Source organism: Megalops cyprinoides, chromosome 3 (assembly GCF_013368585.1).
Source record: "Megalops cyprinoides isolate fMegCyp1 chromosome 3, fMegCyp1.pri, whole genome shotgun sequence".
In the NCBI taxonomy this organism is placed as follows: Eukaryota; Metazoa; Chordata; class Actinopteri; order Elopiformes; family Megalopidae; genus Megalops; species Megalops cyprinoides.
Window position 1 is genome coordinate 41,400,736 of NC_050585.1, and position 22,882 is coordinate 41,423,617.

The 22,882-nt window shown below is 44.7% G+C and overlaps 3 protein-coding genes across 7 annotated transcripts in view; 1 reads left to right on the plus strand and 2 right to left on the minus strand.

The window, feature by feature from the left end:
* ankhd1 (ankyrin repeat and KH domain containing 1) overlaps positions 1-2,626 on the minus strand; it is a 52,310-nt gene extending 49,684 nt beyond the window's left edge. For all 4 annotated transcript variants that reach the window (XM_036525227.1, XM_036525226.1, XM_036525225.1 and 1 more), the window contains exon 1: positions 2,193-2,626. In XM_036525227.1, the coding sequence (XP_036381120.1) occupies positions 2,193-2,468 (276 nt within the window). In that variant the 5' untranslated portion in view covers positions 2,469-2,626. The remainder of the gene's footprint in view (positions 1-2,192) is intronic.
* Positions 2,627-7,787: 5,161 nt separating this feature from the next.
* zgc:110540 (deoxynucleoside kinase) lies at positions 7,788-11,265 on the minus strand. Its single transcript, XM_036525338.1, has 8 exons — positions 11,192-11,265; positions 10,320-10,444; positions 9,580-9,695; positions 9,268-9,461; positions 8,809-8,956; positions 8,364-8,479; positions 8,129-8,228; positions 7,788-7,872 (listed from the first exon to the last, which is right to left on the minus strand). Exons 2-8 carry the CDS (start codon positions 10,411-10,413, stop codon positions 7,846-7,848), a joined length of 795 nt encoding a protein of 264 aa, XP_036381231.1. The 5' UTR covers positions 10,414-10,444; positions 11,192-11,265; the 3' UTR covers positions 7,788-7,845.
* Positions 11,266-12,091: 826 nt separating this feature from the next.
* On the plus strand, positions 12,092-21,069 carry LOC118774910 (heterogeneous nuclear ribonucleoprotein H-like). Of its 2 annotated transcripts, none has more exons than XM_036524501.1 (11): positions 12,092-12,169; positions 13,523-13,635; positions 14,342-14,497; positions 15,743-15,886; positions 16,553-16,691; positions 18,304-18,482; positions 18,829-18,941; positions 19,449-19,584; positions 19,711-19,794; positions 20,010-20,108; positions 20,544-21,069. In XM_036524501.1, exons 2-11 carry the CDS (start codon positions 13,551-13,553, stop codon positions 20,651-20,653), a joined length of 1,245 nt encoding a protein of 414 aa, XP_036380394.1. In that variant the 5' UTR covers positions 12,092-12,169; positions 13,523-13,550; the 3' UTR covers positions 20,654-21,069. The 2 variants fall into 2 exon arrangements, with proteins under 2 accessions (XP_036380394.1, XP_036380395.1); XM_036524502.1 differs by having other exon boundaries at positions 20,540-20,613.
* Positions 21,070-22,882: the final 1,813 nt, after the last annotated feature.

Genomic DNA, 22,882 nt, shown 5'->3' on the forward strand with positions numbered 1-22,882 from the left:
GCACACCTGCTGCGTGGAACCTGGGCGCATACCTTTGAGAACACCGGGGGGGTGTGGAACCTCAGTGCATTTCATGGAGAACACTGTGTTAGTGAAAGCAGTCTACGTTTCTCCAAGAATAAAGAGCATGTGTCTGCGTGTGTGTGTGTGTTTGTAGAACCTGCCCGAGTTTCTCCAAGAATGCAGAGTGTGTGCATAAGACAGGAAAATACTGAGTGTGTGAAACCCAGATGAGTTTCTAAGACTTTTGTTTGTGTGTAGAACCCATATGAGTTTCTCTGAGAATACTGTGGTTGTGGGGAAACCGGATGGGTTTCTCTGAGAGTAATGAGTGTGTGGAAGCCAGGTGAGTTTCTCAGACTACTGAGTGTGTGTGTGCGCATGTGTGACAAGCTGAGTGGGCACATAGTGTGAGTCCAGGATGGCAGCTGTACCCTGCTATGCCACACACACTCTACCCTTATGATGATCCCCTGGTGTTCCAGTAAAATACAGTCTACACGAGGGGGAAAAGTGGCACCTTCTGCAAGCTATAAAAGGCAACAGACACACCCGTGTCCTGCAGGACGAGCAACAACAAAAGGAGCCCAAGTGCGCCTGCCTGACCCTTCATCTCTGACATCACTTCCTCTCCAAATTACCTGGTACAAGAGGTCCTTGCTCAAATGTGCAGACATACTTTTACATTTATTTATAGGGATACAGTCAACTGAGCCAATTACTTTTGTGTGCAATACCTGCACAATGTGACCACATGACAACAGTTAACACTGAGGGGTTGAGTCTGTGCCTTGTAATTACCACCATGAATAGAATTATTCTGAAGTCTGGCTTCTCAGCCAATTACACTTATTTTTATTGCAACATAAGACAACATAGCAAATAAGACAACGACACTCTTGCTTGCAGGGCTGGCTGCTTCTTATGGGAAGGGCGGCTCGTTCAAAGTAACAGCCACACAAACAAGGCGGTGAAAGGAACGGAATTCAGAGTCTCTTGGTGTGACCTGCTACATGTGTTGTGTCACGGGATCGGGGACCTCGGTGTTGACACCGAGTGCGACGGCCGGGGCAGGACATGAAAAAAAGTCACGTCTGATAGCGTGCCAGCTCTATTCCCGCAACGCTGACAGAAAAACCACACATTCTCCACGATGACGAGGCTTTCAGTCCGCCGCATTAATTATTTACCTGCAAATAAGACTAGTTTTATGCTGCTTGTGTGAAATTCGTAAAGGACGTATGGACTTCAGGACATTAATACTTGAAAGAACATCAACCAGCTGACGTATGGACATTTAAGGAGATGACGACCGGACTTAGCTGGCTTTCATACCCACCTGTGCGTACAGAGGTGGGTAATCACAAAAGCACACGCCTTTTTTCTGGTAGAGAAAATGCATCACAGGTGTTAAATGACACTGGCTGACTTGTGTCGCCCCGACATGTGAACGTGTCTGAGCCGGGGGGACAGCAGGCAGATGTGTCAAACCGGTCTCTGAGGGACAGCGACGACGGGGACAGATGCCTTTTCGACATTTTTTGCAGGATGAAGACTGGGATCGAGACTCGGTAGATCAGATACGGGTTTAGGCAGTTTCTGGCAGAGGGGGATACTGGGGATATCCAACAGGCTCGACGAAGGAGTGAAATCACCGGCTTGGCTTCGTAATAGGGTCGATCGCGTAAGAACGATCATGGCATGAAACCGTGGTCTTCATGGGGCCCGTGTTATCAACATCTAACAGCAAACAGGAGAAAAGGGCACAAAAACCAAGTGTATTATGTCTACGAGGTGACGCAACCGTCGGTGCTTGCCGACCCCTGTAACTAGTTGGCAAAATAACCAACTAACTAAAAAGCTGCAAAGTTATAACTAGCTTAATAGCTGGCTGGTTATCTGAATTTGAGAGCACTGCTGCACTACTGTGTGATCGCACCACAGCCTGGGTTAGCTAGGCCTCGGCCGCAGCCTTCGCCGTAAATAAAACACTGCATACTGCTTCCAAATGAGAAAATACATCCATGTGTCCGCTCAATACTGTCCCAAAATAAGGCAAACCGCAAGCAATTTCGCTGACATGAGACATATTGGGCTTAAAATGTGTTTGTTTTTATGAAATTTCACTGGGGGCAGGGAGTTAGCTACCCAGCTAACTAAATGCGATTTTGTCTAACGTTAGCCGAGCTTACCTCAGAAACCTCGTCTTCGTCGCTGCCCGATCCGGGGCCAGAAGAAAGCACCGCGGCCGCGGCGAGTTTAAAATCCAGCCTGTCCGCCGCGGGCCCGCCGGCCTCGCCGAACAGGCGAACTTTCTTTCCCCCGACGCCGATCCCCAGGCCCCCAAGTCCGGCTCCTGGTGTGGCTCCTACCCCCATCCCTACCGCGGGGGAGCGCGGAGTCACCGAGTCAATCTCGTCCTCGAAGCCGTCCGTCAGCATTGCCGTCCCGGCTACTGCATCCTGCATACTTTCCTGAATAATACGTGTGTCGACAAACGCAACGTTGTCTTAAACTTCCTCTGGGGGTTATATTGTTTTAAATGATTACGGTTTTACTTCAGAAAATCCAGAAACTCTCCTGAAGCGAGAAGAGAATCTCTTTCCCCCCAGCCATTAACTTTCTAACAACCAAACCCACTACGTAACATTCCTCTAAACCCCGCCTCTAGAGAAGATTTATGGCACTTATTGGCCAATAAAAAAGATTACCTAAAACTGATTGGATAGGGGGAGTGCTTCTCAGACTCCCAACACGCGACGTCATGTTAGGTTTACCGGTACCTTTTGGGCGGTGGGGCATTGCGATTTAATGCGAGGAAACGCAGTGCCTGAAACTTGATTGGATTACTTACACACCAATCACACATTCCCCACCCACACGGCCCTCCTATTTTTATTAATACTAAAAAGTGTAAATGTTAATTTGTCTTGTGGATACAGCTGTGCAATGATTTATAAATTGCTCATCCGTCTCACGGTGGATTATGAGCCTCATATTCTTTGGAAAAATATGGAAGTTAACTACTAAGGATTTACCATTTTACTCCACGTTTGCTTTTGCAAATTGCTCTGTTTGTAAATTGCTCTCTCTCGCTTGTAAATTGCTCTCGCCTCCTTAGTAAAACCGGCACTCGCTCTGCGCAGCGTAGGGAGAGGTGGCCCATCTGTTCGTGTGCTTTTCGTAATGTTTGTTTGAAGTGAACAGCCGACTGGCCGGCGAGGTATGTGACTGAGGTGAGCGGTGTTCAAAGCGAACCAGAGACGCGTTCGCTCTGTGGGAATTGTAGTTCTGTTGGGTCGCCTTGTCTTGGCAGCCCCATTTTAGAGCTTGCACAACTGCTGTGTCCGTTTCGGGGCACGACTAGCAACGCCGCGATATGGTCTAGATCTTTCGGAACCCATCTTCGGTAGCCGGATCGCGCTCGAAAATGCAGCCGCGTGTCCTCAGACGACCCGGCGTACAGTCACTCGGGTACCGCCGTGGTCTCCTGACAACCTGCGCCGCTCAAACGCCCACGGCTTGCATTACCGTGCGTTGTAATAACCGAGCAATTTCTTTCGTCATCTTCTGCAGCTGTACCACGAGGATAATGCTGTATTATTGGTAAAAGGTATCAGAATGCAATAATATCCCAAATATTTCTGTGATTTCAAATATTTCAGCAGCTACGCATGTATCCGTAGGGCTATGTCTACAGAACTAGTATGTTAAATTGCATTAAAATTAAATCTGTCAAGTTAAATTTGTATTTTCGAGTAAGAATGATTTTACTCAATACCCAATCATAAAGATTTTATACAACGCGGTGCTTTCACTTTTTATTAATATGATAAATGTAGTAGATTTGAGATTTGTTGTGCAGACACAAACAAGCATTATTATATATGTATGTATATCTTGAGACCAGTGCAAGAGTGAGGGTTGCTAAGGAACTTGATCCCATCAGTTTCTGTGGATGTTGACGAAGGATGCACAGATCTGGCTGCAATCTCAAGTATTGTTTTCACTTAACATTAGATGGTGCTCCAGTCCTCTATGAGGCTGTGAGACCCCCCCCCCCCTTTTTTTTTAAAGAAAACCAAGTGACGACCACCCTGAAGCAACTGTCTGTCTGCAGTAGGTCTGCTCTGCTGAAGAGTCACATAATATATAGCAGTGTTTTAGGCTATCACGCCACACAGATGATGCACTTCAAGTTGATTTGCATGATACATGGATCAGCTGGTGCAGCAGGCATGGTTAGCAGGATGGGCCATCCAGATGATTTACAGATCAGTGTGTCTGCAAAGAAGCCACACAGAGTTCACGCGACACAGTGCCGTAATAGTGTGAGCTGTGACATAAGTGTGACATTAGTGGAATTAAGAAAGCCAGGGCCTCTGAAGCCCCCCCCCCTGTATGTCTCAATGGTCACTGCAGCTTTTGGGGATCATTTCAAATTCCTGTCGCTCCTATCGTGGGCTGCACTACACAAAGATCTGATCACTCACACCCTGTCAGTGTCAGCACAGGGCAGCTGCTGAATTGTGTAGCTGTGTCATGCGAGTGTGTGCAGACATAGGAGTGAGACATGGCTTCATCCAGTAGGAGTGAAGGTGATGTGAAAGCTGGAGGTTTGCTCTACTCCAGGGCTACATGGAGCCTCTCCCTGGATTGTGGATTGCCTTGACCTGTTTAACTTGTCTCAGGTTTCTTTGCAGCCATTTGCTGTAGAGGTGCATTTGTGAGCCCTGCGTCCCTGGAGAAGTCAAGCTGCAGGTGGCCAGATTTGGACTTTCGAAGCCATGTGAGAGCTGGGTGCTTCTCAGTGTCACACCCACAACTCCCTAACCGAGTTCCTACGCCTTTCAGCTCCAGACGAACACAAGCACTCAGCCACATTTTCCAGAACTGACCTAAGGTGGCATTATTTTTTCTGATGACTGGATTTATAATGTGTGCAATGTGATTGGTGGTTACAGCTCTGGACTCCAAACCAGAGGGTACTGAATTCCTGTGGGAGTGAGGTACATGATATCAGTTTCCCTAGCTAATCTACTTCTAGTAATGGACAGGGCAATGTGAAACTGTAAAATTACAAGCACTTTAAATTGCTCTGGAAAAGTGAGTCTTATAAAACAAGATCACATAGTGCAATATACAATCGACATCTCTTGATATGTGATCCTGTTGAGAAGGGAATACTGGGAAGGGATGGGGGCAGTGGGTTGGCTGAATCTCTTCACTTGAGGTCACATGACCTCATGTCATCATGGCAGTTCTGAGCCGCCTGCTCGCCTGTCGTAGTTACGGCATAAGGGATGACTGTTTTTGCATCTGCTAAGTTTCTCTGGGTGCTCGGCAATGTCTTAATGATGACGAGCATGTACCAGCAGCGTTCTCCACGCGCCACTGAGCCGCCATTATTGGATAAGACCGCTAAGATTTTGTAATTGCTGTTTCTCAATTCTGCACGCGGCTCAAGGGCTTAATTGGCTGATCAGCTAGCACGAGAACACGCTGCATTCCTGTCTTGTCTCTGTTTGGCCAGTAAGCCAGCTTTCCACGGCTGCCCTCACATGACCAAACTAGCCCACAGAGGAAATTGTTCTGATAGAGAATGCTGGGTAAACCCTTGCGTCTGCCAAGGGAAGCATCTAAATAATATGTGCACAGACCCACATTTTCTGCCTCTCCTAGAGGGGCAGTTCCTGAAGACAAAAGGGTACCTTTACATCCAGCGAATACTTCGACTTCAGGCAGATAAATGGATGTTTGTATTTCTTTGCTGCTGTGCTGTTGCGTGAAAGTAGTGTCACTGAACTGCTTTTTTAACAATGCGTTCAGATTGCTGTGTGAGAAAAGACAGAATAGATGTAACTGAGTCGAAAGAAGATTGCAAAGTCCTGGTCCTACAGAGCCCTTATCCGGCATGTTTTGTGAATCACTCTTTGATCACTATCAAGATTCACAAAAGCCAGCATTTTTGTTCTACTGCAAAAATCTTTCAACTCCTCGGTTACACTCAGAACCAAGATCCTGTTAAAGGAGCAAGTGACTTATTTTACAGTCAATATTCAGCTGGACTGCCTTCCATATAATAACCATAGTACTACAAGATTTTTCATCTCATTTTTCAAGATTTTTCAGCTCCTTTTGAAAATTCAGCAATTGTTGTGAAAGCTGGCAGAATCTGAGTTGTCAAGGCTACAGAGCATTGCCCAATGTGAGAGCAGTCCTTGTTTTTGCATTTTTAGTTTATATGCCAAACAACAATTTGGGTTTAAATTTCTGAAATGACATTAGCCCAAATATTTGCTTAGTAACTAAATTTACACCAAAACATAGTCTGCTTCTCTGCATTCATTATTTTGGCACATAAGTTGTCTGACTACTGAAATGTGCTGACCTTCAAAGAACAGCAATCTACTTTAATTCAGAAAGAAACTACAGTACATGCTCAGGAATTTGTATATGTTACCCAGCTAGCCAGGTATTGCATTTATTGATACATTTTAAAAAAATTTAAGGTGTACTTAAGACCCATACATTTATGGTCTTAAAGGTCATAATATTATAAGTACTCCTGAAGGTAGTCTTTTCTCTAAAGAAATTTCATGTTGAGTAGTAAATGAATTTCAAATCAAGAAACACTTTCATGGAAACATTCAAAGGGTGTGGCAACATTGCCATAACTTGAGAATTTTAACAACCCTTGCAATAGCTTTCTTCCAGTAGAGCCAATGTTAATGACTTTCGTAGAAATGATCAAGGTTTTATTGTAGGTTGACCAGGATATTTGCAACCAGACACTGCCATCTAGTGTCAGTAGCTTGCATTACAAAGGTCCTTTGCCATTCAGCTTTTCCACTGCAACACTTTCATGCAATATTCAAATGACACAAATGTTACAGAAAGATTGATGCCCCTAGCCCATGACATAAAAGCTGTTTTAAAAGGATATTTGTCCCAGAGGTGCATCTTTACCTCTGGCTGTACTGAGCAGGAATTTGCAGCAGAACAGCCACGCAATCATCCCACACTAATTTTTCAGGTGATCAAGACTCAGGACATTGAGATGAAATGTGGATAAAGAGGGAAAACAGGCAAAGCTATCAAAGCAACAAACTGACATCACAAGCTTATGGATCCCCTGCAAGGGGACATTGAGAGGAGGAAAAAAATCTCAAGGCAATGATTTAGTAGCTAAAGGAGATAAACCCATGTCTGGAGGGAATACCAGCCATATCACGAGGGAAGAGTTACAAGATTGCATTTCTTTGAGACCGAGTCGCTCTGGGGCTGCATACAGCTTTGTATGCAATTTAAGATGGAAAAGTATTTTGTATAATTGCTGGGGACGGCCCGAAGTAACAGCAGTGTCTGTGCTGTATCTACCCAGGTGGGAAGCCACTCAGTACAAGACCCCAGTGATCTTCCACATGGACAAGATGAGGATGCAGATCAGCAGCCAAGCTTTAATGCAGTGTAACAGCAATATAAATACATCTCTGTACAAAAAAAAGCTACCATTCAAAACCGCACCACACACCAGTGGTGCACCATATAGACCATGTTCAAAATAAAGTATGTACACATTCCGGGAGTTCCGAGGAAACATTCAAGATGACATTTGCGTTAAAAAAAGCTGTCACAATCCATTACACAGCCAATATCAATACAAAAAAATAATAATGTAAGTTACTGGTACTGCTTTCAGTGCCGAACGCGAAATCAGAACACCCTTGTCTGCAGAGGAAGCATCCATCCTGCTCTCCACCTTCAAGTATTTTCCGGTAAACTACAGCAGGTGCAGCGTCACCCCATCCGAACGTTCTGTGTAGGACAGGAGAGCACCAGGGGTCACAGCGTGCTGAGGAACTCCTTCACCTGCAGAGGGGAGGGGAAGAGTGGGAATCAGTGCTTCAGCGGGCTCCTTCAGTACAGGCACAATGAAAGGAATGATCTCTGCAGCTGTTAGGTTCTCGGAGTGAGGACGATAAGACTGCCCATGTCTGAAGGCACAAGTACACACACACAAACAGACACAAAAACAGGCAGGCATTGAGAAGCAGACACAAGCACAAACAAATGGCAAAAAAAAAAAAAAAAAAAAAATGCTCTCCCTTCCCCCTGCCACACCTACCTCATCCACCACAGCCTCCTGTTTGATTTTGTCATTCTTGAAATCTTCATTCACATCCAGGACCAGTATGGGGAGGTCTTTCAAGTACTCAAAGTCCACACTGTGGAATACAGCACACAGACACAACCCCATTACATCAAAGTTACTATATTACACCACTCCACATGCATTACCCTTCCCAGGAAACTTCCCACAGTTGCAGTGCCTGTCTCCTGTCTTAGTAACTGTAACTCACTGTGTGGTGCGGTGGTGCAGCCAGCACTCGTGCTTGTAGTGCAGCTTCTCCAGGTAGTCGAGCGGGATGCCCTGCTCCTCCTCTCTCCCGCGCTGATGGAGCCGCTGCATGCACCTCTGCAACACACACACACACAAAGATGTCATCAAAATGTGCCAGACATGGGAATATGCAGGCTGTGTTTTGGGTTAGGTTAGTCTAAATCTGAGCACGCACTGGTCTGACAGGGCCTTCCCAACATGTTCTGAACCTAAAGGAAAGCCTGCAGCTCATTTTCAGAAGCAACGAATCTGCATTTTGGGCGCGAGTCCTACAGTTGTGTCAATCTTATGTTTGTGCCATCGCCTTGTTCCAGTTACCTCAAGAAATGGCAGCATCGGTACATCGAGTACTGTGACAACCCAACATGCCCAGGTACATCAGAGTACGCAACTGTGCAACTCACCTGTGGGTCTGCCCTCAGGTAGATCATGGCATCCAGCTCTATCTGCGACTCGAACTGGGAGAGGAGCCAGCCGTGCCAGTCCTGGTATATGGCCCATTCTGTCTCGTTCAGGTCTCCCGACTCAAACAGATTGGAGGCAAACACGTACCTGGAGAGGAGGCACAACAGCACGGACGTGAGCCCAGAGACACTGCTACCTTACTGACAGACAAACAGGCAGGCAGAGTCAAATGCAAACATGGTGGGAGTTTAGCATAGTGGGGCTCATAAGCCAAAATGCTGCCTTTCAATTCCTTACGAGAGCACTGCTATTGCATGCTTAGGTATGGCATTTAAGCCAGCATTGCCTCAGTAAATATCCAGCTGTATAAACGGAAAGCTTGTAACCTGTGTAAGCCGCTCTGGATAGGAGCATCTGCTAAATGCCAGTAATGTAAATGAACAGACAGGCTCGCTCACCGGTCGCTGTACACAGAGCGCTCGAAGAACTGGACTGGTCTCTCAGCCAGCTGCAGCTTTACCGAGGGAGGCTGCAGCTGGGAGCGAACGCGACTCAGGCACGCGTAGCTCTGGAACGTGTAGGACCACCGGCTGGGTTTGTCGTACAACATCTGGAGCAAGTTTCCCCCGCTCTTCTGAGACGTGCTGAGCTCCTGGAGATTTATGGGGGAGGGTAGAGTCAGGCTGCAAACACTGGCACTTAAAATGCAAAGCTAGCCGTGTTGAAAACGTGGCAATAAAAGTTCAGACGGGAACGCACTTTCTGCTTACCTCGTACTCATTATCTGTGGTCTGCACGTTGCACCACTTGCCGATCGGCTCCGGTATCACCTCCCATTCATCCGACGCTTTCTCCAAAATACGCACAAATGTTGACTTCCCTGCAGCTGCGGACAGAACAGAGGTTCGTTTTTCTTTCTTTCTAACGCTCGATCCATTACTGTCACTGGCATTACTCGGTGGTAGAGAACGTTAAATGAAAAACGCGCAGCTTTTGGAAGAATACTTGAAAAGCGTACAAAAAACCGCGAACGTTTATTGACAGTAAAGATATAGATTGAGCCAACCAGACATCCACGTAATGTACAGACATCTCAAGTTAGGTAAACTATGCGTTTTAATTCGGACAGTTGAAATACTGGGGGAAGTCTACCGTTTTTGGCGCCAACAACACAATTTCCAGTCACAAACCAAAGTCAACAGTTCGTGAAAACTATATATATATATATATATATATATATATATACATATACACACACACAAAATAAAAATACAAATATATATCTACGAAAAGGCCATTGGGTGGAAGATTGTATTAATCTTCAATCTTTCATCCAATCTAGACGACCACTACCATTCTGGTAGATTATTTAGCTCGAGCTAACCAACTCAGTAGCCCTCTGCCTAAAGGACTGTACTTTGAAAATCGAGGCATAAAACATGCATCTAGCAAGCCATCTGACGTTAAGTACAAATCAACCATCAATCCACAACAGCATCTTCCTACTCACCGATATTTCCCTCAATGGAAACTTTCTTCGTTCTTTTTTCAAAGCTGTTGTCAAAGCTTGGGCTTGAGCAAATTCTCTTGGGAGGAGTAGCCATCCTGATTAAAATGGTAATTACCTACTAAAACCTGTAACCGTAAAAAAAGGGTTAAAACCAATTAAAAATTATCAATGCCAAAGCAATATAATTCGTATAACTGGCGAAATAACTAACAAGCCGTGCTCTCAGCACCATGTAGGCAGGTATTATAGCGCTTTAAATCTGGCGCGACTCTTAAACCAGCTTTAAGTATTGCCGCCAATGGCTGTAGTCGAATGACAGCGCTGTTCCATGACTATTTCCGGAGGCGGAGCCTACAGCTTTAACCAATGAGCGTGTACGCAGTTTAAAAATGTTTCTCAGAAGTGCTCATGCATTTGTCGTTTTAACCGTGTTTGCGAGGGAGAGAAATCTACTGTTTAAAATCATCCAATTAATCAAATGAACAAATCACTAGAAAAAAAATGGTTATTGTATAACCCGTCCGCCTGGTAGAAAGAAAGCTGTAACGTTATGTTGTCATTTACAAACCACATGCTATCGGCGGCTAGCTCGGTAACATTATTCTGCCGTAGTAACTGGCTAGGTACCTAAGCGATCTGTTATCACATATAGGTTCTTGCCTGGTAGGGGTGCTCTTATATATATATATAATCAAATACGTAGGGGACAGAACAAACGTATGTTCTACTCCTATAATAAGTTTCAGCAATGCGCTAACTTCTGTTCAGCAACCCTCTTCACTTATAAAAAGACTGGTTTGATAGCAAGCAAACAGCTAAATTTTAACTTAAAACGCCACTGTAAGGTAGATTGAATAAATACCATTACTTACTGTTTGTCATAATTTTGTTAGAATATTCACCGTCATTTCAGTTAGACAATTTCGGCTACAACTCAGTAATTCGGATCACCCACGTGAAAGTCGAACCGACCTTCCTACCAGAGTGGGGTTGCCCGATGATAAATCCTCATTTTTTCGTTACTATCATTTGCATGATGTAAAGTGCCACAACATCGGTTTTTTATTATGTTGTCTTTGAGACGACGTACGTTTTATTCGGGTAGTTAACATTTAGAGCATCTGTTATATATCAGCAATACAAATGAAAAAGCTAATATATTTTGTTTGGAATAACCTGAATTATTGGCGCGTATTGATATTGATAATACGTGTGTACACACACAGCTACAGAAACAGCTTCTTCTCTTTAGTAGCTGAACTCATCAACAAGCCCCCTGACCCCCGCTGAAACAGACTCTGCCCCCAACCTCTCCTCCCCACCACTGACTCTGTACACATACAAACGCATTTTTGCATATCTGGTACACTATGTCTGCATTATTTAAAATCTTCAGTCATCTGTTTGTTCCGTTTTGCACATCTTACATTTTACATTTCAATACTCAGTATATTTTCTACCTCTTTTAATATATTTTATATTATATTGATAGTATTACTGTACATTGTATTCAGTCTTTTTTTAGCTTTGTTTGTTTTTCAATACTTGTTGCTTTTATTACTCATTGTACTTTAGTGTTATATTTGTATGGAGCACCATCATTCCAATAAATTCCTTGTAAGGGCCACCTACTTGGCAATGAACTAAGTTCTGATTCTGATTCCAGTGTGGGATTTTTTGCCGGAATTTGACAAATCTGGCAACCGTAGTGCGCGCCTGCGTCATCCCGGGTGTGATAACTGACTTGTAAGTAACACAGAACTGCGCATGCGTGCGGACACAGGCTTTTACAGCGCTCAGAAGTGCGGCCACGCCGGACGTTGCAACACCGATAAAATCAAACTTATCAGGTAATGTTTTATTTTTAGTTAGTTGTATGCAACGTTTGAGTTCACTTCTCCTCTTACCGCCTCTCTTAGTGATCACTAATATTTTCTGGATAGGGATAGTTCAGTTTAAAGGTTTTCCACTGTTGGTATTAGCGATGCTGTAGCTGTATTTTCGAGGCCTAGCTGTGTCTTTGTCTGCGAGTTTCCTTTTGCGAAGTGCGTCCCGGGTTTGCTGACTAGCATCGGTACAATTAAAGAATATCTCCTAAGCAAGTGAATGAAGTATTTCACCGAAATCACCAGTTTTCCAAATGAATATATTTTTAATTAAGTTGATATAGAACCGTGAATTCGTCTACAATAGTTATCTCCTTGGACGAGCCTGTCTTTAATTAGAGCAGCCTATTCAGTTAGCCTAGCGTGCAACTTAAAATGTCGGAAAGATTGGCGAGGCGGCATGTGGTTAGCCTGTGTTAACCGGCCAATGCTACCATACTATATCATCCCGCAACATCTAGCTAGTTAGCAATTTATTAACCGCAAGAAGAATGTTTAGCTGGTTAGATTAACTGGTCTGTAGAAATCATACCAGGAGCCCGGCCTTTTCAAGCAGGAAAAGTTAGAGCATCGTATGGCCATTATACGGATCAGCTAGCTTTCTAGGGTAGCGATCGGAGCGTTGGGATATTTGTATTGTAGGTAGCAAACTGTTCACCATTAGGCCAGTATAGGTGCTTAATTTATGAAATCCTAGTTACGAAATGTTGATTTGGCTTTCAAAAGTGCATTTGCTAAACAAACTGGCAACTATATGTATGATACATAGACTTTGGTAGCTCGCTAGCTATTCAGATTATGCAAGTGGAGAGGAAGGAGTCTTGGTCCTTGCTATGTCTAGCTAGCTATTTAGCTGCAGTATGCACATGGCTAGGGACTCGGCTGGGAAGCAACTATTGCTGGCTGTCGCTGAAAAAAATTACTTATTTTTGCTGCGTGTACCGACTTTCTGGCAACTTTACGTAATACAGTGTTTTCATTTTTTATGTCGCTCCGTTTAAGCGCTTACATTGGTTGAATGAATGTCTTTAACGATCCTTTGTTTGGCAAAGATTAATCTTCCTAACAAACTCTGTTACATCCAACAGGGGAAAAATTTCTTGTATAAATGGTCCACTCTCTAGATCACTACATGCAATATAAATAAAACACCTAATTGTTTGGTCAGTTAGTTAAATGAAAATTCTTAATTGTTTTCACAAAACGACTGTCCATTAGTTGCATAGTCTGAACCATTATAGCAATGGAATGTGTTGAATGAATGTAAGGTGGCGTTTTTCCGCCATTTTGATTGAATTTTAATGTGTTGTCTCACAGCTACTAAGGAATCTTGCTGTATTTGAGCATGGCCGACGGGGAGGGGTTCGTGGTGCGCATACGGGGTCTGCCTTGGTCTTGCTCTGTGGACGAAGTTCAGAGGTTTTTCTCAGGTAAGAGCTGTTGAGCACGCCTTGCTTCACCGTAAATTGCCTTTTGCTATGCGTAGCCCTGGTTAAATCTTCAAGCGGACGGTAATGTGATTCAGCAAAAGCTGAGTATCCTTTTAGGAAGTATAACTTTCGTTTCTTGCACTGAATTTGGGGGCGGAGAGCTTTGTGCAATAGCATACTGAAGTGGATACATCACACTGTAGTGTAGAACTGTTCTAAACTCACTAAGATATAAGTGGCCAGTACAGCCATGTGAATTTCTCAGCTCAGCATCACATGCCACATGTGTCCATGTTGCCTCTCACAAGGTTGGAAAGATTCCTCCAACTCTGCAGTAAATGCTACTCCACGTTGTTCCATTTAATTTGATATCCCATGATCCTCTGTTGGCACCCTTCAGGGTGAACCCCATGCTAGATTGCCTTCAGCACTGTCACCCCGCTGATCTGATCCACTTGTCTGCTTGCCCTGATCCACCGAGTCGAAGCTGTTACTCACTTATGTAGCTTACTCTTTGAATACTTTTTATTCTTTCATTCACACAGCTGCCATTCAGTACTCTGCACAAGGGCACAACAGCTGTGTCCCCGCTTGGGGATCAAGCCTGCAACCTTTTGATTTGAGTGGCAGCCCTTTATCCAGGTGCCTGTACATGTGCTGTTCACAATCAGTGTTTAATCAGAGCGTGTGTGTGTGTGTGTTTCAGATTGTAAAATTGCAAGTAATGGCACGAGTATCCACTTCACATACACTCGTGAGGGCAGGCCCAGTGGAGAAGCCTTTGTGGAGCTGGAGTCGGAGGAGGACCTGAAAATCGCAGTCAAGAAAGACAGAGAAACAATGGGGCACAGATATGTGGAAGGTGTGTGTGTGTCTGTGTTTGTGCATGCTTTTTTTAATGACAGTATGGTCTCAGCATAGTGAATTTTATGTATGTGTGTAACAAGTGTTTGCCAAGGATGGGTCATACTTTCTTTTAAAAGCCAGTAAAATATTTCATTGTGAAGTGTCAAGAGGTTTCAGAATAATTAAAGTACCCACATCTGGGTACTTTTTCTCTAAGTGTGTAGCCACCTCTATTGTGAACTTGAGGTTGACACTTCAGATTGCTAGTGTCAGTGTGTTGAAATTCTTAACAAATTGGCTGTTTTACCGGGCTCAAAATGAAATCCACTACTAAGTCATTGGTATCTCTGCCAGCAGCATGTGCAAAAAAAGTAGCCTTTGAAAGTAACCTGTGTCAAGCTGTTCTCCAACCCACCAGGCAGTTCCATTTCCAAAAAAAGCCCAGTGTAAAATATTTCATTGCTTTACATTTGTCATTTAGCAGAAGCACCTATCTAGAGCAACTTTCATAGGTTACAGTTTTTACTTATCTATTTATACAGCTGGATATCTACTGAAGCAGTTCTGGGTTGAGTATCTTGCCTAAGGGTACAACAGCAGTGCCCCAGCAGGGAACTGAACCAGCAACCTTTGGGTTAGCCTCCCTGTTCCTTACCAATATGCTACACTGCTGCCCTGTTATAGCAGTGAAAATATTTGCACTTTAACCATTGAAAAGTAGTGAAAGGTATAAATCTGGTCTGAGATGGAAGAGAAGATTTCATTACATTCATTTAGTGATTCTCAATCCTACTCCTGGAGCCCCCCTGTCCTGTATATCTTCTATCTATCTTTGCTCCAAACACACCTGATTGAAATGACTAACATGCTCTTGATTAAATCAGTTGTGTTCAGCTAATCAAAAGTGCTACTGATGAGTTCAGTCAAGTAGGTAGAGCAGGGAAAGATGGAAAACAGGCAGAGCAGGGGGGCCCCAGGACCAGGATTGAGAATCAGTGATTAGCAGATGCTGTTATCCAGAGCAAATTCCAGCACATTGAACAAATGTATCCATTCAAGTTGAATGAGCAACAGTGTCAGACCAGGCTAACACTCCCAAACCAGTGACACTATTCAAGCCCTACCACAAGCTAACTTGTGCAACCTGACTAGACAAAAAAAAGCCAGGTATACTAGCATACATCACAATCACTGTTTTGAAGCGTAGCCACTACTTGTGGGAGGTGGCAGTGACAGACTCGGTGCGTCTGCTCTTCCGCAGTGTTCAAGTCCAACAACGTGGAGATGGACTGGGTGATGAAGCACACGGGCCCGAACTGCCCCGAGACAGAGGGGGACGGGCTCGTGAGGCTCCGAGGGCTTCCCTTCGGCTGCAGCAAGGAGGAAATCGTCCAGTTCTTCTCAGGTATGTCGGGGGGGGGGCCCCCCACCTCTTCCTTCATCTCTCTGAAGCTCACTTCCTGTTGGAACCCTGAGTGGTTTCTCTGTGAATTGTCTTCTGGGATATTATTTGCTGCATGTAGTTAGCTCTTTTTTTTTGTTTGTTTTTTTGTTTATGGTTCAGGTCAAATCTTTAACATTTTCCATCATTTAATTGCTGGCCCCTTTTTCCTGGTGTCCCATAGTTTTGTTAAAGTGAAATCATTATGGCTTAGTCCCTGTGCAGACCCGGGGAGTTCTGACCCGATTCACTCAGGCAGAACCAAGCTTGACGGTGGGTGTGCATGGACCCTGCCTGTCTACTAGCCTGCTGGTTCTGCACTTCCAGTACTTGCAGTACACACACTGATAAGTCACTTTGGGCCTGAGCTCACTTAGACATGCTTTTTCTCCTTAGTCTCCAGTTTTGTTCCCTCAGTTTAGTAAACCAATAGTGAGCAGCTCTCACCTCCTTTACATATAATAATTACAGGTTTTGTTTAATTTGTTTATTTTCACTTTATTTTTTAAATTTGTTTTTTTCAGTTTTAAGAGAAGAAAAAGCAAAAAACATTAGAGAAAAAGAGATGGTTGTGATTGGGCATGTGATTTAATATGTCCCCCGCTGGGGTTATCTGTCCTTGGGTTGAAGGGTTGGAAATCGTGCCAAATGGGATAACATTGCCGGTGGACTTCCAGGGGAGGAGTACGGGGGAGGCCTTCGTGCAGTTTGCTTCACAGGATATAGCTGAAAAGGCTCTAAAGAAACACAAGGAAAGAATAGGGCACAGGTGGGGATGGTTGGTTGGTTGGTTGGCTGGAAAAAAAAAAACGTTGCTTTTCTTATGGTATACACCTGCCTACTGCTGCAATCACCTACTTGCTCACGGTAAACGGTACATAACAAGGACCTCACATGTACATACACACACAAGAGGCGCACACGTGCATCTCTACACGAGCAGGTCGCTCACATGCTCAGTGGGAATAAAACACTGTTTTAGAACAAGAAAGGGGGCTGTTCGGCCTAATCCCTGTTGTGCTTTCATGCCGTCAATGCTGTGTGACAGATGTACCACTCCCTAAATCAGGAAATTGCGTAAGAGTATAAATTTGAAAATATCTACTCATGCATAAATTGCATGAGTTTGTCCCCCAAAGTTAAGAGCAAAGCACCACAGTGGTTAGTTTGAATGGCAACTCGTCAAATCGGCCCGAGTGTCAATTCTCGTATTAGTGCTGAGTGATGCCATTGTCTGGTGAATGTAACTTGAATATAAACTTATCTGGCAGCAGGGTTGCCTGCTTTAGCCCTTCCACAGAAGGGTACAGTTCCATTTCCTTCCAGAAAGCACATTTATAGAAGCCAGAGAATCATGGAATTATTTGAAAACTCTTTAGTGAACTGTGTATATACAGTTGGACTGTAGTGATCTTAGTTTTCCATATCCCCCTGAATTACCTGTTTCTGTGGGGAGGGAACAGTAAAGCTCTGATAATCACCTCGTCACTTGTTCAGGATCACAAGTGTGACTGCTGTCTCAGTGGCATTCAGGCGTCGCGATTACATCACTATCAAATGACAGTTTTAATCAGCCAGTGAAAATGTTTGTCCTTTTAGAGACAGGTAAAAATCTTTGTAGATCCTCATGTGGGGAGAGTTTTATTCATAACGCCTGAACAACACTGACACATCAGTCATCCTAGTTCTCTAGAGCACGTGAATGTTTGTCAGTACATAAGCAGCGCACCCATTCGTGGGGTAATGGGAGACCCGGGTTGGTCTTTGAGTCATTGTTATAGATTCCAGTTAGATGGGAAAGGCAGTCACTCAGCACTAAGCACTAAGATAGCAGCACAGGAACCACACTGGTGTTAAAAACTGCAAGAGTCCCACTCGCCACGGCGACCTGGATCCGACAGTCTCAGGTAATGCTCCGAGCAGCTCGAGGTGAACAGGGTTCTGGTACCACAGGCGACCTCACTGTCTTGCATTGTCAGGGAAGATGCCACTGACACAGAACGTAATGTTGATGCTTAAGTTACTGCCAGGTAACCATAAGAAAAGTTTCATTTTAATTTATCAGAATATGAAGGTCAATCTCAAATTTTACATGACATTTATTTGTATATGGATTTATTTTATTGAAACGTTTCACTTAAGATATCACATTGAAATAATATAAAGATAGTCCTTAACTTTAATATAAAGACATGGTTGTGAGGTTCAGTACCTACAAGCTATTTTAAAACTGACCAGTATAAGACACTGAATGACCAGCTGTAATGAGTAACGCCACATTCAGAGTAGCTCAGTTGGTGTAGACGCATATTGATTCTTGCTGAATTTTTAGCTTGTCCTGAGCTTTAACACCCTGGCTAACGCAGTCTGCATGCTCTTAGGTATATCGAGATTTTCAAGAGCAGCCGTGCGGAGGTGCGGACGCACTACGAGCCCCCCCGCAAGGCCATGGGCATGCAGCGGCCAGGCCCCTACGACCGGCCCGGGGGCGGGCGCGGCTACAACAGCATGGGCCGTGGAGGCTCCTTCGACAGGATGCGCCGCGGCGGCTATGGCGGAGGTGAGGCCGGTGAGAGTGTGTTTTTCATGGTGTTACTCCTCTCAGTTCCCCCTTTCTCTTTCATGTTCCACCTCTTTTGGGAAAGGGGGTGGGATGAATGTGAGGCTTTGCTGTCCGTAGGTGGAGCACCATGATTGATTCAAATCAGTGAGCCATTTAGATTTCTTGATGCCTACCTTACTGAAGGTGTTTCTGCTCTATTCCTTTTGCTTTCACTGGATTCTCTGAGGACAAGGGATTTATTGCTCAAAGAGGTTTATTCCGGGTATAAATGTAAGATTTTCCCCTCTTGCGAGAAGTGTATGTAATATAAGTTTGCATCTCCCCGTTTCCTCTCTTGCTGTAGGTGTGTCAGATGGGCGCTATGGTGATGGGAGCTCCTCCTTCCAGAGCACCACTGGTCACTGTGTTCACATGAGGGGGCTCCCATACCGAGCTACAGAGACTGACATCTACAGCGTGAGTCCTCTCACCCAGACAGTGCCCAACACAGTCTTATCACATACTCATCACAGGTCTTCCTGCTGGTTCTCCTCATGTTCTGTTCACAAAAGGGTTGCAGCCCTGGAAGTTCATCACTTTAAAGGGTCGTAGTGTTGTAACAAATTTTTTCTGTCATGGCATTAGTTACAGGGAAAATTATTTTATTTCACAGAGTACCACCTTCATTCACCTCTCACATAGTAGTACCAGAGATTTTCTATAATTTGTCCAGATAGTTTGATGCCCTTCACACTGAAAGCCCTATCTCCACCATCGTTTGACATTTTACTGTTCTGATTTGGCTTGTTAAAAACACTCCTGAACAAGAGGTGTGGTCTGAATCACAACATTTGTAGTCGGATAGGAACACAGTCCGCACTGGAACTTGCTGTCAACTGTACCAAGAGGACAAAAGGAACACAGGAGCGGAAGATCTGTGGAAGTGTGCCAGAGCTCGCGTTAATGCCGTCTCTCCTTCTGCAGTTTTTCTCCCCGCTGAACCCCGTGCGTGTGCACATTGAGATCGGCCCCGATGGGCGTGTGACTGGCGAGGCAGACGTCGAGTTTGCCACCCACGAGGACGCGGTGGCCGCCATGTCCAAGGACAAAGCCAACATGCGTGAGTCTGCAGTGTGTGTGTGTGTGTGGGGGGGTTGTTTGCTCTTTAAGCAGTGAATGTGACTGGCCATGGTATCAAGTTGACTGGCAGTTGTGAGATCACTGATTGTCTCATTCTCTCTTCCAGAGCACCGCTATGTTGAGCTGTTTCTAAACTCCACTGCAGGAGGAAACAATGGATCCTACGGCAGTCAAATGATGGGGGCCATGGGTGAGTTTCACCATGATAGGGCAGGATGGGGATTAAGGTGGAGTTGGGGGAGGAGCTAGTCTTCCACAATGGCTGCTGGGAAAAGGATGGTGTGGTTTTTGACGGGGTGGTGGGTGGTCTGCTTTGTCAGTCTTTCTATAATTCTTAAATGTCATAAAACATTTAAAGAATAGTGAGAGATGCTCTTTTGTAACCTTTCTTTTTTGCGTTCTCAGCCAACCAGTCGACCTACGGGCCCAGCAGCCAGCAGCTGAGCACTGGCTACAGTGGGGGCTACAGCAGTCAGACCAGCATGGGAGGCTACAGTGACTACAGTGAGTATCAGCTCTCCCCTGATGCTAGGGGCTAAATGTTCAGTGTTCTTGGCCTAGCTGTTTGATCTGATGCCCTATTTAATATTTTCCTCATGTTCAGTTTTTTTCCTGGAGGCTTTCCCTTGAATGAAGACAGTTAAAAAGGCCTTCTCCACCCTAGGAAATTTTATTTCATTTGGCTAACCGAATTGATGTGCACTGTAAACTCCCAGCATTGTGAATAGGATGCAGTCATGGGTTATTGTCCACTGCACATCCCATAAATCAGAAGGAGATTATCTAAGACGACTTCTGTTTCTTTTCCTGTTTCCTCTCCCTTCTGAATGGGTGTTGCCATTTATTTTAGAACATAATTGTAAAATATTTGTCCTTTCATGATATGTTCTCGTGAACTGGTTTGAGGGTCCTAAAGTGGGAATTACTCTCTCCTGTCAGGTAACCAGAGCGGAATGAGCAGCAGTTACTATGGCGGCGGCAGTCGTGGCTCAGTGGGGATGAACGGGCTGAATGGGGGTATGAGCATGGGAGCGGGGTGGGGCATGTAGGAGCCTGGGCCGGGGCTGGGGTGGGGGACAGGGGCGGTGCTATCCAGAGTGCCAGCACTGAAGATTGAGCACCCCCCTGAGCTGCTGACTGTTGCTCTGTGTCGGAGAGGGGCTGAGATTCTGTACAGAACGGGGGGCTGGGCTAAAATTTGTTTTCTAGAACACTTGCGTGAGATGGAGGGGAAGGGGCTACAAGGGACTGTTTTGATGGGGAAGAGTTGATTTTTTTTTTTAACCCCTCCCCTCCTTTGCTTAGACTGATGCCAGGGTGTTTAGAATTTCTTTTAGAGGGGCTAAAACCATGGGTATCTTGGTTCCCTGCACATTATGTCCGTAGGTAAAAAATCTGTAGAATTCAGCCCCGAATGACTGATGTGTGGTGTTTCTGTCAAGTGCATGAATTAAACATGCTTTTTTTGTAAATAGCATCCAAACACGACTGCTTTTTTTTCCCTGGGGCTGCAAACATTTCCAGACTTTTCTCAAGGCCGATGACCGTTAATTTGGTGTGAACTTGGAATTTTTATATTGTGAATGAGCATGTTTGAATTGCCTTTTTTTAAAAATGGAAAAAATAAAACCCTTTACATGTTTTTTGGGGGCGGGTGGGGCTAACTGACGCAATACAGACAGCAAAAAATAATTTTAATCCTTTCTTCTGTTGTGATAGAAGTTCCAATCCCTCTCTGTTACATGGTCTTTTGTTTGTGATTCTTGTATTGCGCATAGTAAATAAACCTGTCACATTAATGTGTGTCTGTGTACTGCAGTGTGGTGCTCAAATGAGTTCACTTGTCATGGTCTGTAAAGTTTATTCTATTGTGTAAGGAAGCCAGTTTGCCACTGTGGGACACTGGTCATCAGATGATATGGCTGGAATCAAACCTGGATTGCAGTTCTCAGCTTGTACTCGATCACTATGCTCCTCAGGAGCCCAAACTAATTTTTAAGCACTCGAACTTCGGCACAAGCTGAGAAACTAACTCTAAAGCACTGATAATCTGTACATACACTGCTGAACCTCTTGAGTGAAACACTACCCACTCCCGACAAACATCTTTATACTTTGTATAACTTACTGCATGGTTGTTTTCACAACTTGTCCTGTAGAACTGGAATATTTCATTTTGATCGCCTCCTATATTGCTAGAACCTCCAGCTGGATTAATGAAGGCTGGGTGATGTGCCCAGCCGCGTGGATGGCTATACTGTGGTAATCGGTCTACACATGAACACACATGCAGACACAGGCCTGACCCCTGCAAGAATGGATGTTGTGTCCAGGAAGTGTTTTTGCTTGCAGGGAAGTTACTAAGTGGCTGTTGAGACAACATGGTCTCAGAAGACGAGTTTCTGCACTCAGAAAGCACAGCTAGTACCAAAGGTGTCCTTTCAGCCCCTCTCTAGTATGTTAGTGGTCATCACATTTGTGATGTGGGGGTGGCTAAGGGAAAATCTCTAGAGGGTAACAGTCACAAAGGCGTTTCCTCAGGTATGAGAAGTCAATGACCTCGACTTAACTGGAAAAAATGTAACTCTTCGGATTACGACAGATAACATGGCAAATAGCGACAAAACAGCTTGGAGGCTGCTAGGGTGTAAAATGGCTCAAACGAACATTTACCGTGTCCTTGCTAAATTAGGATCCAATACACGGGTGTCTAAACAGGTATAACTGGCGTTGAAATCCATCGCCGTCCACTATTTTAACATACGTGGCTGTATAAGCACTACTGCTTACCATGCAGCTCAGAAATAATGGAGTGACTGGGGGAAATAGTTGGGGAGGGGTCAAATATTGTACTACATAGGTTTAATCTATTTTGATAAAACATTGTTGCAATACGTTAAGTATAAACGTACCCTGGTCCCTGGTCATGCTCACGCTCACAACAACACATTCTTTTAAGGGCAGTTTCAGCCAAGCGGGAAAAAAACGTGGAGATACATTTTATAAATTGACATTTGATCTGCGTAATTTACCAGTTGGCTGCCGAACCGGCCAGGAATGCGACAACGACACGCTTCGTATCCGTCTGTTTGGGCTGGCACGCCCACGTGTACCAAAAATCTCCAGGACACCTTGGCTGACCCTGGCGCCAAAGCCTCAAGGTCTCCCGCGTTCTCAAGCCGGTGATGGAATCGGTGCCCAGCTGCTGCTGCCAGGGAACCGCTCATGTATACTTAGCACTCTCCGTCTCCCCTGTCACTGCATTTTGGAACACCACA